Source organism: Danio aesculapii, chromosome 5 (assembly GCF_903798145.1).
Source record: "Danio aesculapii chromosome 5, fDanAes4.1, whole genome shotgun sequence".
NCBI lineage: Eukaryota > Metazoa > Chordata > Actinopteri > Cypriniformes > Danionidae > Danio > Danio aesculapii.
Window position 1 is genome coordinate 74,093,714 of NC_079439.1, and position 17,835 is coordinate 74,111,548.

General features: G+C 38.4%; 1 protein-coding gene across 1 annotated transcript; it reads right to left on the minus strand.

Annotated features, from left to right (window-relative positions):
* Positions 1-2: 2 nt before the first annotated feature.
* smyd1a (SET and MYND domain containing 1a) lies at positions 3-15,258 on the minus strand. Its single transcript, XM_056458887.1, has 10 exons — positions 15,085-15,258; positions 10,981-11,157; positions 8,572-8,785; positions 7,569-7,699; positions 6,806-6,844; positions 5,525-5,723; positions 4,842-4,934; positions 2,951-3,114; positions 1,860-2,028; positions 3-198 (listed from the first exon to the last, which is right to left on the minus strand). The coding sequence occupies exons 1-10, from the start codon at positions 15,219-15,221 to the stop codon at positions 64-66; spliced, it is 1,458 nt and encodes a 485-aa protein (XP_056314862.1). The 5' UTR covers positions 15,222-15,258; the 3' UTR covers positions 3-63.
* Positions 15,259-17,835: the final 2,577 nt, after the last annotated feature.

Genomic DNA, 17,835 nt, shown 5'->3' on the forward strand with positions numbered 1-17,835 from the left:
CATGATCTGCAGAAATGCATTTATTGCATGAATGATCGCATGTTTCTGTGTGTGTGTGTGTGTTCATGCTTTGATCTGCACTTGTTCTCCAGCGACGCTCATGGGTTTGCTGGTGAGGACGGCTTCACGCATGCTGTGATAAACATGTTCGTTCTGCTTGAACATGCGCAGCTCCGTCTCCGTCTGCCTCCGCATCGCCTGAAAACACACACAGCAGCATCATCACACACTCTTATATACTCATACTCATTCCTGGAATCATGGACATGATTGATAGACTGTTTAGGTGCTTCATGGTGAGACACTAAAGGTTCAAATCAGCTTTTCATGCACTCTAATCTGTGTTTTTCAGACTAGCGGAGAATGCTGAATATATGTTTGTGTGTTTGTTGTTAAATGTTTGCATCTGTAGACTTCAATGACAATAAATATCTTCAGTTTGAAACATTTTTGAGTCGGAAATCTCCACTTCAGCAGCACAAACACACAACTTTATCCATTGTATTGTGGTGTGTGTATTATTTGATGGTGTGTATAGTGGTGTGATTGTGAGTACTGTTGTGTGATGTGTATATTATGGTGTGTATTGTGATGTGTGTGTATAATGGTGTGTGTTGTGCTGTGAGGGTGTGATAGTGTGTATTGGTGTGTGATGGTGTCTATTGTGTGATGTTGTGTATTTTAGTGTGTATTGGTGTGTGATGGTGTGTATTGACGTCTGATGGTGTTTATTACAGTGTGATGGTGAGTATAATAGTGTGTATTGATGTGTGATGGTGTGTGTAATAGTGTGTATTACAGTGTGATGATTTGTATAAGTGTGTATTGATATGTGATGGTGTGTGTAATAGTGTGTATTGATGTGTGATGGTGTGTGTTATATTGTGTATTCGTATGTGGAATAGGGTGATGGTGTGTATCGATTTGTAATAGTGTGTATAATAGTGTGTATTGATGTGTGATGGCGTATTATAAAGTGTATTGATGTGTGACGGAGTGTGTAATAGTGTGATGGTGTGTATCAATGTGCAACTGTGTGTATTATAGTGTGTATTGATGTGTGATGGTGTGTGTTATAGTGTGTATCGATGTGTAACAGTGTGTATTATAGTGTGTATTGATGTGTGTTATATTGTGTATTGATGTGTGATGGTGTGTGTTGTTATATGATGGTGTATTACAGTGTGATGGTGTGTATTATAGTGTGATGGTGTGTGTTGATGTGTATTATAGTGTGTATTGATGTGTGATGGTGTGAATTATAGTTTGTATTGGTGTTTGATGGTGTGCTGCAGCAGGTGTTGTACCTCCAGCTCTCTGCTGATGGGTTGATGCTGTGTATTATAGTGTGTATTGATGTGTGATGGTGTGTGTTATGGTGTGTATTGATGTGTGATGGTGTGTGTTGATGTGTATAATAGTATGTATTGATATGTGATAGTGTGTATCGATGTGTAACGGTGTGTATTATAGTGTGATGGTGTGTATCGATGTGTAACGGTGTGTATTATAGTGTGTATTGATATGTGATGGTGTGTATCGATGTGAAACGGTGTGTATTATAGTGTGTATTGATGTGTGAATGTGTGTGTTATATTGTGTATTGATGTGTGATGGTGTGAATTATAGTGTGTATTGGTGTTTGATGGTGTGCTGCAGCAGGTGTTGTACCTCCAGCTCTCTGCTGATGGGGTGATGCTGTGTATTATAGTGTGTATTGATGTGTGATGGTGTGTGTTATGGTGTGTATTGATGTGTGATGGTGTGTATTAGTGTGTGTTGTTATATGATGGTGTATTACAGTGTGATAGTGTGTATTATAGTGTGATGGTGTGTGTGTTATAGCAGAGGTGTTGTACCTCCAGGTCTCTGCTGATAGGGTGATGTGGGCCATGTGTGATCATCAGGATGCCGTACGCTCTGCAGATCAGCCCGTGAGCGCCCTCTATCAGTCCAGCATGCCAGTGTGTGACACCCGCTCTCATGATGGCCATGCCCAGCTGAGCATTATTGGGGTGATAAAGCTTCCTGGAAGAGCAGGAAGAGGACAGCAGGTTATATAAGAGCTCTACAGTCAGGCTGCGTCTGAAATCGTCTACTATTCCAGTATGCACTACATCTGAGTTTACTACACGACCATTAGAACAGTGCACTCTATATAGTGTGGATGTGTGTATGAGTGTAATTCAGACGCTCTGCATACGCCATTTATCATGATCACATGACCTTCCTGCATCAGTTGTGTTGCTTCACTCACATTCATAAATTATCTGGTGGTGCATTGTGGGATAACGTAGCCTCAATTAGATACGTTCTTCAAAGCATACTGCTTTTACAATACTATTAATTCAGACATAAGACTCTGCTCACATACTATTTTTTAATGTACTATATAGTAGGGAAGTACGCAATTTTGGACGCAGCCTCAGTTTGCAGGATCTATAGTGGACATATAGTGCTACAATATATTGCAAAATGATCATTATTGCGTTAATAATATATGCAATATACGCCTCACAGACGTGTATTAAATTTAATTTATTATCTGCATTGGTTGTTTATCTAAATTTGACCAATCAGATGGGGCCGTACAATCTTTAGCCCCGCCTCCCCAGTAGTTGCTTTCTATTGGCCCAAAGGTGAACCCAGAGCTGAAAATGATCATTAATGGCGGGAAAATGACAACAGCCAATCAGAGTGAGAATATCTGCAGAGGTTTTTACTCATTTACAGTGTTTTAAAAAGTAAAATTTTGACCGTCGACACGGTCACGGACACGGTTTTTTAGTCTGAATAAGAATTAATTAGATCTGAAAAATATATTTTACCTGATTATTTTAATCTCAAGTGAAAACAATTACGTTAAGTTAATAAGTTTAAAAACAGCCAATAAAATGGGCAGTTTTCTAAGTAAATGTTATATCATAAGAAACATCATGGCAATACTCACATGTATCCATCCACCATGCGCTGAGCGTATCTGGCCGCATCCTGAAACTGCTGCAGGAAGGACAGAACCTCGCTGGCGGTGCTCAGGACACGCAGAACATGCACATTAGTGTCCGCAAACACCGGGTCCTGCTTCTCCAGACACTCACGGCAGATCCTGATCACCTGCATTAACCACATCAGAATAGCACAGAGTTAGAGCTGCCAAATGAGTAATCGCAATCAACTGCATCCAAAATACAAGTTTGTTCTGATTTAATATATGTGTGTAGGGCAACACAGTGGCTCAGTGGTCAGCACTGTGTCCTCACAGCAAGAAGGTCGCTGGTTCAAGTCCCGGCTGGGTCAGTTGGTGTTTCTGTGTGGAGTTTGCATGTTCTCCCCGTGTTGGCATGGGTTTCCTCTGGGTGCTCCGGTTTCCCCCACAGTCCAAAAACATGGATGCCGTTTTAAATTGTAAAGATGCTATTTTAAAGTGTAAAGATGCTGTTTTAAACTGTAAAGATGCTGTTTTAAACTGTAAAGATGCAGTTTTAAACTGTAAAGATGCAGTTTTAAATTGTAAAGATGCTGTTTTAAACTGTAAAGATGCTGTTTTAAACTGTAAAGATGCTGTTTTAAACTGTAAAGATGCAGTTTTAAATTGTAAAGATGCAGTTTTAAATTGTAAAGATGCTGTTTTAAACTGTAAAGATGCAGTTTTAAATTGTAAAGATGCCGTTTTAAACTGTAAAGATGCTGTTTTAAACTGTAAAGATGCCGTTTTAAACTGTAAAGATGCTGTTTTAAACTGTAAAGATGCAGTTTTAAATTGTAAAGATGCCGTTTTAAACTGTAAAGATGCTGTTTTAAACTGTAAAGATGCTGTTTTAAACTGTAAAGTCGCTGTTTTAAACTGTAAAGATGCAGTTTTAAATTGTAAAGATGCTGTTTTAAATTGTAAAGATGCTGTTTTAAAGTGTAAAGATGCTGTTTTAAACTGTAAAGATGCTGTTTTAAACTGTAAAGATGCTGTTTTAAATTGTAAAGATGCTGTTTTAAACTGTAAAGATGCTGTTTTAAATTGTAAAGATGCTGTTTTAAACTGTAAAGATGCTGTTTTAAATTGTAAAGATGCTGTTTTAAATTGTAAAGATGCTGTTTTAAATTGTAAAGATGCTGTTTTAAATTGTAAAGATGCTGTTTTAAACTGTAAAGATGCTGTTTTAAAGTGTAAAGATGCCGTTTTAAACTGTAAAGATGCTGTTTTAAAGTGTAAAGATGCAGTTTTAAACTGTAAAGATGCCGTTTTAAATTGTAAAGATGCTGTTTTAAATTGTAAAGATGCTGTTATAAACTGTAAAGACGCTGTTTTATATTGTAAAGATGCTGTTTTAAATTGTAAAGATGCTGTTTTAAACTGTAAAGATGCTGTTTTAAATTGTAAAGATGCTGTTTTAAATTGTAAAGATGCTGTTATAAACTGTAAAGACGCTGTTTTATATTGTAAAGATGCTGTTTTAAATTGTAAAGATGCCGTTTTAAACTGTAAAGATGCCGTTTTAAATTGTAAAGATGCAGTTTTATATTGTAAAGATGCTGTTTTAAACTGTAAAGATGCTGTTTTAAATTGTAAAGATGCAGTTTTAAATTGTAAAGATGACATTTTAAACTGTAAAGGTGCTGTTGTAAATTATAAAGAAACATTTATAATTGTTAAGAGACATCTAAAAAGAATATATTTTAGACAGTGATCAAAATACCGTGAAACTGTGATAATTTTTTATCCAAGGTTATCATACCATCAGAATCTTATACCGGCCCATGCCTACATGTGACTAAAAACAAGATGTTACACAAAGCCTGCACAGAAAACACACAAAACTAAATGTGAACAAAAACTTCAGCCTCACCTCATGGAAGTTTCCTTGAGCTCGAGCCGCTTCGATCTTCACCAGAGCCTGAAGACTGAAGTCTGTGAGCTGCTTGACCACATCAGCTGAAGGCTGCAGAAAAACACCATCATGGAGAAGCCACTATATTACAGTATTAATGTAACTTCACAAGATGATTTAAATGGGATCTATTATGCAAAAATCACAGTTTATAGGGGTTTAAGCCCACTTGTGTGTGTCAGCAGTGTGTGAATATCTCCAGCCTCTAATGGTCAACATGTATTAATTGTATTTGTAATAATCAGACTTGGCTCCGGTTTCCCCCACAGTCCAAAGACATGCGGTACAGGTAAATTGGGTAAGTCAAATTGTCCGTAGTGTATGTGTGTTTCCCAGTGATGGGTTGCAGCTGGAAGGGCATCCGCTGTGTAAAACATATGCTGGATAAGTTGGCGGTCGATTCCGCTGTGACGACCCCTGATTAATAAAGCGACTAAGCCGAAAAGAAAATTAATGAATGAATAATCAGACTTGATAGAAACAGCCCCAGATCATTACACTGGCCAGCATGAGTGTAGCAGTGTTCTCTGCCACAGTGAGGCGCTGCTGAGTAAATCTGAACACTTACACACTACACACACTGATCACAGATACACACTCAGCTGATCTACTCATTAGAGTCTACAGAATGGATTATGGACCTGTTTTCCATCCTCGGTGGGTTTGACGGCGGTCATAAGCTCATCTTTGGTGCCGTTCACACAGTGTTCACACTTGCAGTCGAAGTAATACTGCTGTTTGAGGAGCCGCTGGCGGTCTGTGGAGACGCTCAGAAAATCCACATAACTGACGGTCAGCTCCTGTCCAGCAGAGATCGGCTCCAGAGCCCGCAGCTCAATCCTGCACACACACACACGCGCACGCACGCACACACACACACATCAACACTCGTTTCATTCATAACAGAGGGTATTTTGGCTTCATGTAACTCCACTCTTAACATAAAGGCCAATGAATGTTTTACAGCACATGATAAAATCAAATCAGAAATCTCTCCTGATCCAGTCAGTGGATGAGGAGCCTGGAGCGAACATGTGACTGACGACAGCACACGGAGAGCTGAATTCCACACGAATGATGACTGAACAGAACAGAACGTCTTTTACTCCTCTTGAAGGAGCAGCTGACCGTCTGCATTAGCTAATCATAATCAACAATACTAAAGGAAACTATAATGCAGTAATGTAGTTACTACATGCACTTTCTTAAAAATATATAAAATATATAAAAACTGTAAAATATATTTTTTATAGTAAAAATAATGCACATTTAATTTTTGTATCTGCCCATGTGCAAAAAAACTATAGTAATTTATATAAAATACTACATTGTTTTTTATTTAATCATACTATTTGTTTATATTACGATAGTTGTTGTAACCATAGCAACTGTAGAATCACCACAACAAATTGATTACTGGATGTTCTGTTATCACAGCAACTGTAGAATCACTACAACAAATTACTTACTAGATGTTCTGTTACCATAGCAACTGTGAAATCACCACAACAGATCAATTACTTGTGGTTGTGTTACCATAGCAACTGTATAATCACTACATCAAATCACTTACTAGATGTTCTGTTTCCATAGCAACTGTAGAATCACTACAACATTAGTTACTATAGTTTGTATTACCATAGCAACTGTAGAATCACCACAACAGATCAATTACTGTAGTTGTTCTGTTACCATAGCAACTGTTGAATTACCACAATAGATTCCTGTAATTAAAAAATTTTAATAAAATGTAATATGCTTTTCTGAATTTCTACCCTAACCCTGAAGAATTCTTGTGTTTGGAACATGTAAATACTGACATATTTTCCTCTACTACTGCTGTACATTATTAGTGTGGATCTAATACAGTTATTACAGTGGAGGTCAAAGGTCACACATGTGTGTCTGTTGCACTGACTTACCTTCTGCTGGAGTGGAATGAAGCATCCAGAGCCGACTGACTGTAAGAGAGAAACACATATACCACAATTCATGTATTGACCAATGTGTTCTAACAAGCAATATTGGATAAGTTACTTCAAACAATCGTTAAAAGTGCATATAAATAACTTTTCTATTTACCGTGTCTGCGCGATGTCTGAAAAGTAATTCAATTACTTAAGATATTTAATTGCTTGGCTTAATACTACTTAAATTCCCTATAAATCTCATATATAACTGTAGAATCACCACAACAGATCAATTATTACAGTTTTTGTGTTACCATGGCAACTGTAGAATCACCACAACAGTTCAGTTACTATAGTTGTTGTGTTACCATAGCAACTGTAAAATTACCACAACAGTTCATTTGATATAGTTGTTGTGTTACCATAGCAACTGTAGAATCATCACAACAGTTCAATTACTATAGTTGTGTTACCATAGCAACTGTAGAATCACCACAACAGATCAATTACTATAGTTGTGTTACCATAGCAACTGTAGAATCACCACAACAGATTAATTACTATAGTTGTGTTACCTTAGCAACTGTAGAATCGCCACAACAGATTAATTACTATGGGTGTTGTGTTACCATAACAACTGTAGAATCACCACAACAGTTCAGTTACTATAGTTGTTGTGTTACCATAGCAACTGTAGTCACCACAACCGATTTATTCAGGTATTTACCATAAATTACTATGGTATTTTTTCCTGAGGGCTTTGTCCTGTACTCACTCTCCGTGATTGAGGATGACGGTGCAGTTCGGCCAGCAGTCGTGATTGACCAGACAGAGGTTTGGAAACAGCCCAATGCCGACCAACTGCAGACCCCGCTGGTCACTCAGAGTGAAGCCGTTACAGCTGATCTGAGGACCACACAAACACATTTACATCTCCGTTCCACAGAGTGAGGAAGAGCGAAATACTGGAATCAGCCTACATTTATTGCAAAACTACAGTAATATAAAAATATCCACTAGAGGAAACTCTATTTTTTTTAATCTAAAATGCGTTACTTAGGATTTGTTGTTTAAATTTTAGAAGAATCCACTAGAGGGCGCTGTATACATTATTGTGAATCTGAAGTGTGTTATTAAGGGTATGTTTTGTTGTACGTTTCAGATGAAGAATCCACTAGAGGACGCTGTCTACATTTTTGCCAATCTAAAATATGCTACTAAGGGTATGTTTTGTTGTACTTTTCAAGTGACAAATCCACTAGAGGGCGCTTTCCACATTTTAGCGAATCTGAAATAAGTTGCTCCAGGGTATGTTTTGTTGCAAGTTTCAGATGACGAATCCACTAGAGGGTGCTGTCTACAATTTTGTGAATCTAAAATACGTTACTTAGGGTACATTTTGTTGTTCGTTTCAGATGATATGCTTCTAAAATATGCTACTAAGAGTATGTTTTGTTGTACATTTAAGATAAATGTACAAATCTACTAGAGGGCACTGTCCACATTTTGACGAATCTGAAATTAGTTGCTCCTGGTACTGTCTACATTTTCGTGAATTTAAAGTACATTTTTTTCTTTAATAACCGATAATGTGTCCCTGTAAAAAACTTTAGTGTAACAAGAAGGAAAGTTGTTGCTGTCATACTGCCCCCTAGTGTTCATTTCACTGACAAACTGTCGTCAAACTGTGTGTTAAAGCACTTTTTTGCAGTTTCACAAAAACATAGGCTGAATTTCGGCCGTATTTTCCAAGGAGCCCGTGTTCGATGTGTGCCTACCACACCAAAGAGATGCGACACATAATCCTCTCCCACCGCTTTGCTCTTCTTAGGCCAGTAGGTGTAGAAGGTTTTCACGTCCGCTTTGAGCTCCTTCAGGTCCTCGGGGGTCATTCTGGACAGATGATCCTCCAGCATATCTAGGGTAGTAAGCTGAGAGTCCGAGACCAGGCCGGTGTGTTTCTGAATGCGCCACAGGATACGAGCAACCAGACTGAAAACACAGCACATTTACACAATATATGTGAGGAATAATTGTAATGAACAATCAAAAACATTCAGACTCACTAAAGACACTGTAGTTTGAATGGCATCTACTCTCCCTAACAAAAGTCTTGTGGTCTATCCAAGTTTTAAGAGCAGCAAATACTAACTCTACATCTAGTTGATGATCTGGTGTCAGAAGTGTCTTATATGAAAGGTAAAGGCCTCTAGATGAGGCTTATTTGAGCACAATATAATCTGATCATGTCTTGATGTTGACTGATTTGATTAGGACAGTAAGGTCTGACTCTGCTTAGACTAAAGTCTGCTCACTGAACCTTCAATAATGTCCAGTATAGAATATGTGCTCATGCTGCAGTGGAAACAGAATGAATATTGTGTCTGACTCCATCATGAGCTTGGAGGACTGCATCCATACATCTCTGACTCAAATCACTGATTAATAAAGTCATCTGGAATGGTGAAGAAAGCCTTCTTGCAGGACTCCCAGAGTTCATCAAGAGTCTTTGTGTTCATCTTCAACGCCTCCTCCTTCATCTTACCCCAGACGTGCTCAATAATGTTCATGTCTGGTGACTGGGCTGGCCAATCCTGGAGCAGCTTGACCTTCTCTGCTTTCAGGAGCTTTGATGTGGAGGCTGAAGTATGAGAAGGAGCGCTATCCTGCTGGAGAATTGTCCTCTCCTGTGGTTTGTAATGTAATGGGCAGCACAAATGTCTTGATACCTCAGGCTGTTGATGTTGATCATCCACTCTGCAGATCTCCCCATACTGAATGGAACCCCAAACCATGATTTCTCCTTCACCAAACTTGACTGATTTGTGTGAGAATCTTGTCTCCATGCGGGTTCCAGTAGGTCTTCTGCAGTATTAGTGATGATTGGCATGCAGATCAACAGATGATTCAGCAGAGAAATCCACCTTCTGACACTTTATGATCAACTAGAAGTCCAGTTATTATTTGCAGCTCTTACAGCTGGGATCCACCACAAGACTCCTTTCCAATGTGATACTTCTATTATGTTACAGATTATGTTACGTGTGTCTTTCGTCGTGAGTCATTGTGGTTTGCTTACTTTGTCTAAGTATTTTCTGAGTGTTGCTTTGTTTTCCCATGTGAACTATGCACGGCTCGTGAACTGCTAGAATGTGTTCAATAAAGCTGCACTGAATCCTTCACCACTGTGACTCGACTCAATTCGTGACAGTATTATTACAGAATAATGTGATGTTGTGTTAAAGTGGAGTGGCCGTAGAAATATTTCTCAAAACTGATGACTGCCATTACATTTTAAATCACCATTTAAATAATGTGGTGATGCGGTCATAAAATGATCAGGATGATCAGCCTGAAAGGAGGGCTGGTCATTGATCTTCTTGTGATACCAATGACACATTAAAATACCAGGCGTAATTTCTCTTCGTGGCTGGCAGATAAAAGTAGAGCCTGAATGAAAACTCACTGTTCATTCTGATAAGGAACATTATCTGTAATGATCATTTTTTCTGGAAGTTCCCTAAAGCAGATGTGTGTCGAATTATTAATAAATGCCAACAACGAAAATTAATAGAATTTCTGAAGTCAAAACACTTTATATAAGGAATACTGTGTGTATTATTCTCTAATAATTCCCCATCCCGGAAGTCATTACTGTGCTTCTCCTCTGATCTCCACTGTTGACATGTTGTATTTGAGTTTATTAGTTGTCAAAACACCTGCTGAGAGTGACCATTAGCCAATCAGAATGCAGCATTCGGCAGCACTGCAGTATAAACAGTACAGCACACTATAGTCAACGCCAACAAAAAAAAAAACAAACATTTTAAAATAAATCAAAACTTTTGACATATAAAGAGGCTAAAATTAAAATTTGACAAACGGAGCTAACTAATAATACAGACACTATAAATAAACTATAAACGTTTAACTCCGGGATAATATTAGAGCTGTAATGTGTTCTAAACCTGCCGGAACTACTTTAGCTGTGTTTTTATCTGAAAATAGCCAATCAAACGCCTTATTCTGATATTCAGCCAATCAGAATCAAGCATTCAGCAGCTCTGTATTATAAATATGAAGTAGCTGATGTTGCATCTGACCACCGGGGGCGCTAATAACAACGATTTCATTGAATTCTCTTTATTTTCCAGTCAGTCCAAAAGCATCAGGATGTCAGGACTCACCGCACGTTCTCGTTGGGAGCCTTCCCAATGTTTCTGATGGCTGAACATTCCTTCTTGTGTTCGTCCCAGGCGGCTCGCTGACACGTGCGGTCGCAGTAATGCGCAAACTTACACTGAGCACAGCGGTGAGGGTTTACCTGCCGGCGGAAACAGCTGTGACACACCTGTAGAGAGAGACTGACACACACGCACACACACACACAAACAAACAAACAAACAAACAAACACAAACACAAAAACAAACACACGCACGCACGCAAACAAAAACAGAGATGCACACATGAATAAACGCACACAAAAACACAGACGTACACACGAACAAAAACACACAAATACATGCATGCACACAAAAACACACACGAACGTATGCATGTGCACACACAAACACACGCATAAACACATGCATGCACACACACAAACACATGCATGCACACAAAAACACACAGACACACACACAAACATGCACACACATACAAACACACACACAGGCATGCACACACAAACACGTAGATGCATGCACAAACACACAGACGCACACACATACAAAAAACCCACACAGCAACACACAAAAACACACACATGCACACGAACACAGACGCACACACATACAAAAAAACCCACACAGCAACACACAAAAACAAACACACAAACAAAAACACACACATGCACACGAACACAGACGCACACATACAAAAAAACACATAGCAACACACAAAAACAAACACACAAACAAAAACACACACATGCACACAAACACAGACGCACACATACAAAAAACCACACAGCAACACACAAAAACAAACACACAAACAAAAACACACACATGCACACAAACACAGACGCACACATACAAAAAACCACACAGCAACACACAAAAACAAACACACAAACAAAAACACACATGCACACAAACACACACATACAAAAAAACCACACAGCAACACACAAAAACAAAAACACACACAAACACAGATGCATTGCACACCCATACACAAAAACCACACAGCAACACAAAAAAACAAACACACAAACAAAAACACACACATGCACACGAACACAGACGCACACACACACAAAAAAACAGACAGCAACACACAAAAACAAACACACAAACAAAAACACACACATGCACACAAACAGACACACACACAAAAAAACAGACAGCAACACACAAAAACAAACACACAAACAAAAACACACACATGCACACAAACATACAGATGCACACACACAAAAACAAACACACAAACAAAAACACACACACACACACACACAGATGATTTGACAGTCTTTAAAGCATGTAATGTGAGCAGTTCTGCAGACTCTTGTCTGGAGGGGTGAACGTGTTCCACTATTTAAGCCTCGGATTATTTGATGTTATAAAGAAACAAAAGCACAAAACCAAATCGGACCTGCTCAGATGAATAATGCAGTCATTCTCTGAGAGAGCGAGGTCAAACCAACTCAATTATTTCAGGTTTTCTATAAGACTTGTGTTGTCCTGAGTATGAAAACAGCATTACACCCATGGGTCAAAACTGAGCCTCTAAATCAATTTAATCTGTTCCGCATGAAGAAATGACCCGATCTTTTTCACACACACACACACACACGCGCACGTGCGCAATGCACATGCAGAAGTGGAGAAAGTGTTTAGCAGGACATTATTCATAACAGATAAAGCAACAGATGCTTAGTGTGTGTGTGTTTGTGCTGAAGTGTGTATGTTTTAGAGTGTGTGTGTCTGAGAGTTTGTGTGCTGGAGTGTTTTTGTGTTTGGAGTGTGTGTTCCAATAGTTATTTTGTGGTGTAAATATAGGTTTATAACTGGTGGGTCAAAATTGACCCAACGGACATCTGTTACCCTAAATGTCAATGAATATAAAAAGAGAAAATTATTCGTTTTTTCTAATGTTTGGGTCATTTTAAAAAAGTCACCAAACTTTAAGATACTCAAAGCTTGTTTAGTAGTTTTTCCTCTGCTGTTAAAGTGCTGCCTGGGTCATTTTGACCCATAAATCAACAGGAGAGTTAAACAGTCCTCTGGTGTCGCTTTACCAGTAATGCTTCATGTGACTTACATAACTGCCTATATTAAGATCCTGAAGATGTCACTGAATCTGCATCTACGGTAGCACATCCAGATTAATCATATGCTGTCAGTCCAGCTGGGTTTATAAAATAACCAGAAACACACACTGTAAGTGTCACGATTATTGATTTTTGTGTTATGCCAATAAATAATTAGAATCCGCACCGGAAAAATGCTTTTCTTACTTACAGATTTTGTCTTGTTTCTAGTCCAAATATCTGAAAACTCTTAAATCTAGAAGCTTTTTCTAGACAAGTAAACCATATTGTCCTGTTTTCAGCAATAATGAGTCAAAATGAAGAGAGTTTCTCATTAAAACAAGCAGAATAATCTGACAATAGGGGAAGAGAAATACATTTGACATAAGATTATCAGCTCTGCACAGGACGTTTGGCCAGAGGAGGAACAGTCGTGCCCAACTGCGCCTGGTTTCTCTCTAGGTTTTCTCCTTCACTTTGGTCAATCGGTGAAATTTGTTCCTCCACTGTCTCCACTGGTCTGCTTGGTTTGGGACTTGTGGAGCTGCTCATGGATGGATTTGCTCTTCAGTGTTTGGACTTTCAGCAGTGAAGATTAAACCACACTGAACTGAATTTCAGCTCTGAACACTGGACTAACACCGCTTCAGTTTACTAGAACTTCTGTGTTCTGCTGCTGCCACACAATCTACAGTGTAGAAGTGCTGGAGAAATACAGATCAATTGAATTGAAAAATTGAATTATTTTGCTAACACCATCTCTAAATAGAAAAATAGAAAAATAATAAAATAATATATAATAATGTAATCCTTCAAAAAGTAACTGTAATCTGATTACTAGTATTTTAAAAAGTAGTTTAGTCTAATTACAAGTACTTGCTGAAATATAATGTGAACATATATCCGTAAATTAGCATTTTGGGGTATTTTAAGGCCCTGCAGACACCCTGATGTGTAAAGAATTACCAAACTGTCCATCGTGGTGAAGTATCTATCTGAAGTAAATACACTCGCTTATGGTTTACAGTAAGTCTAACTGAACCAGTTAGAAAGCAAACTTGTTTACTTTGCCCCATGTATAAAAATATGGAGCAATGAAATATCGACACTGGCTTTCATCAGATAATATTTATCTGGTGCAAAAATAACAATTAAAGATGCTAGCCACAATTATTGGAAATTAGAAGCATGGATTTTAAAGATATCATTAGGGATTTATGGTCAGCTAAAGTTCTGAAGCTTCATAAAAGGTAAAACCCTGTTCAAAATATCTATCATAAAGCATTAATGTAGGAAGCATTGCGAATGATTTTTGCGTTTGTTTTGCTGATTTTGGCAGCCTGTTTGAAACTATCAATTAGTTTTGTATACTTGTAGGCCCACTTTAATAAAATAGAAACAATACAAATAATATATATATATGGGGCATCACGGTGGCGCAGTGGGATCATCTCACAGGAAGGTGACTGGTTCGAGCTCTGGTTGGGTCAGTTGGCGTTTCTTATGTTCTCCCCATGTTGGCGTGGGTTTCCTCCACAGTCCAAACACATGCGCTATAGGGAAATTGATTAACTAAATTGGCTGTAGTGTATGAGTGTGAATGAGAGTGTATGGGTGTTTCCCAATACTGGGTTGCGGCTGGAAAGGCATACGCTGCATAAAACATATGCTAGATAAGTTGGCGGTTCATTCACTGTGGTGACCCTAGATTAATAAAGGGACTAAGCCAAAAAATTTAATTAGTGTTGGCCTTGGGTTTGCTATAGCCCCCCAGCCCAGCCCACTGGCAGATTATTTTGCTTGATCTCACTTGGTTTAGAGTTCAGCATTCAAAAACTGCAAAATATGCCACACAATTCATTCATGTTGTCCCAACATAAATCCATCAAGTTAACGCAACTAATTTAAGCAGACTAAACATAAAACAACTATGTTTCCTGAGCAAACCTCCAGAGTTGCAGTTTCAGCTCATTTTAAATAAGCAGTTTGAATAATGAGCAAAAATCTTATTTTTGAGTGAAGCTAAACTCTTACCTGTCGAACACAACAGCGGCGAAACTGGCCTCAGCGAACACCACTTCTCCAGCCGACAGGTCTTTAGTGCCCCGCAGACCCCGGCCCTTCAGCCCGGCCCCGAACACCTCCACGGGGTCCGTCTTCTCCACGGTCATGCTGGATCTGCGGCTGGAGCAGAACTGAGAGATCCAGAGCTCAAACTCGCATGCAGAGTCTAAAAATAGAGCAGAGTTTGAAGAGTATTTCTGTCTGTCAGCTGCGTGTGCTCATCACCCAGATCACCAACACACGCTGACAGACAGAAGTGCACTCACTAAAGTCATTCTGTCTGTCTGTTTAGACTTTATTAATCCCAAAGGGAAATGCACATCACAGCAGAGCTCACCATACAATAAAACATACAATTATATATATATAAAAGGCAATAGCCTGTACCGCTTAGTTTCAAGCAACGAGTAGACACTCGTCCATATCTACAGTATCAATTAGGGCTGCACAATATACATCGTTTAGCATCGATATCACAATGTGATCAATCAAAATAGTCACATCATGTGTACACGCAATGTTGAGTCTGGATTATGATCCATCATTTCGCAGGCGTTTTCAGAAATTGTAATTGTACGGTGGCTCAGTGGTGTGGCACTGTGGCCTCACAGCAAGAAGGTCGCTGGTTTGAGTCCCGGCAGGGTTTCTGTGTGGAGTTTGCATGTTCTCCCTGTGTTGGTGTGGGTTTCCTCCGGGTGCTCCGGTTTCCCCCACAGTCCAAACACATGCGCTATAGGGGAACTGATCAACTAAACTGGCTATAGTGTATGTGTGTGTGTGTGAATAAGTGTGGCGACCCCTGATTAATTAAAGGATTAAGGTGAAAAGAAAATGAATGAGTTGGTGGTTCATTCTACTGTGGCAATCCCTCATGAATAAAGGGACTAAGACGAAGGAAAATGAATGAATGAGTTGGTGGTTCATTCCACTGTGGCGATCCCTGATGAATAAAGGGACTTAGACGAAGGAAAATTAATGAATGAATGAGTTGGTGGTTCATTCCACTGTGGCGATCCCTGATGAATAAAGGGACTTAGACGAAGGAAAATTAATGAATGAATGAGTTGGTGGTTCATTCCACTGTGGCGATCCCTGATGAATAAAGGGACTAAGATGAAGGAAAATGAATGAATGAGTTGGTGGTTCATTCCACTGTGGCAACCCCTGATAAATAAAGGGACTAAGACGAAGGAAAATGAATGAATGAGTTGGTGGTTCATTCCACTGTGGCAACCCCTGATGAATAAAGGGACTAAGCCGAAGGAAAATTAATGAATGAATGAGTTGGTGGTTCATTTCACTGTGGTGACCCCTGATGAATAAAATGACTAAGATGAAGGAAAATGAATGAATGAGTTGGTGGTTCATTCCACTGTGGCAACCCCTGATAAATAAAGGGACTAAGACGAAGGAAAATGAATGAATGAGTTGGTGGTTCATTCCACTGTGGCAACCCCTGATGAATAAAGGGACTAAGCCGAAGGAAAATGAATGAATGAGTTGGTGGTTCATTCCACTGTGGCAACCCCTGATAAATAAAGGGACTAAGACAAAGGAAAATGAATGAATGAGTTGGTGGTTCATTCCACTGTGGCAACCCCTGATGAATAAAGGGACTAAGCTGAAGGAAAATTAATAAATAAATGAGTTGGTGGTTCATTCCACTGTGGTGACCGTTGATAAATAATGGGACTAAGCTGAAAGAAAATGAAATGACTTACCTTAAAAATATTTGGTAAAACCAATGAATAATCCTATTTTTTGAGGAAAGTGGTTGCAAACTATGTATATAGGCTGAATTTGACCGTGAAAAACTATAAGTATACTGCTGGGTTAATTTGCTGGGTTCCACACAATTCCTTCATGTTGTCCCAACACAAATTAAGATTTTACAAACTTAAGTGGGTTAAATATAAAACAACTAAGTTGTCCCCAAAACAACTCATTTTAATGAGGTAGTTTGAACAAGAAGCAAAAGTCATTGTTTGAGTATACTAATGCGCATGAGCAAAATAAACATCACAACATTTGATTTCATGCAGCCTTGTTTTAAAACTTATGGCAACCCTTTACTTAAGGGTGTATTATTTTTTGTCAGATAATGCATTTACTAACATGAACAAACAACGATCAATACATTTATTACAGTATTTGTTCATCAGTTAATGAAACGTTGTTCATTGTTAGTTGGTTAACTCAGTGCATTAATTAATGATAATTAGAATTGTGATAATGCATTAGTAAACAGTGAAGTATGATTACTAAATACTGTATCATCCATATATTAGTTCACGTTAGTAAATATATTAAGTAATGAAATTTTATTGTAAAGAGTGATCAAACTATTTTACTGTTTAAAAAAATACTTGTTTAACTTTTCACTGAGTTTAGAATATCTCAACGATCTCCCTGGCGGTTTTAGAAGCAGCTTTACATTTTATTTTCAATGGTAAAGCATTACGTTTAAAATGAGTGGCCCATATCAAATTTAGTTTTGAAATTCTGTACATGTTAAATCCCACATGTAAAACGTACTGCTCAAAGGGTTAATTAGATTTACTAATAATACATTTGCATTAATAAATACTGTAAATAAAGTCAACAGTTCTGTATAAATCGATTCAGGGAGGCAGAATAACTGCATTTCTGTTATTCATTCTAATCTTCAACTATAGACAAATATTTATCAGCAAGATTGCACAAGCAGATCATGGGTTTGAT

Bases quoted from the DNA above. Each gene is read 5' to 3' on its own strand.
- smyd1a (XM_056458887.1), bottom strand. From the start codon at position 15,221: ATGACCGTGGAGAAGACGGACCCCGTGGAGGTGTTCGGGGCCGGGCTG. The intron at 7,700-8,571 runs GTAGGCACACAT...TGTGGTCCTCAG, and splicing joins TGTCGCATCTCTTTGGTGTG to ATCAGCTGTAACGGCTTCAC. The intron at 5,724-6,805 runs GTAAGTCAGTGC...GTGTGTGTGCAG, and splicing joins TCATTCCACTCCAGCAGAAG to GATTGAGCTGCGGGCTCTGG.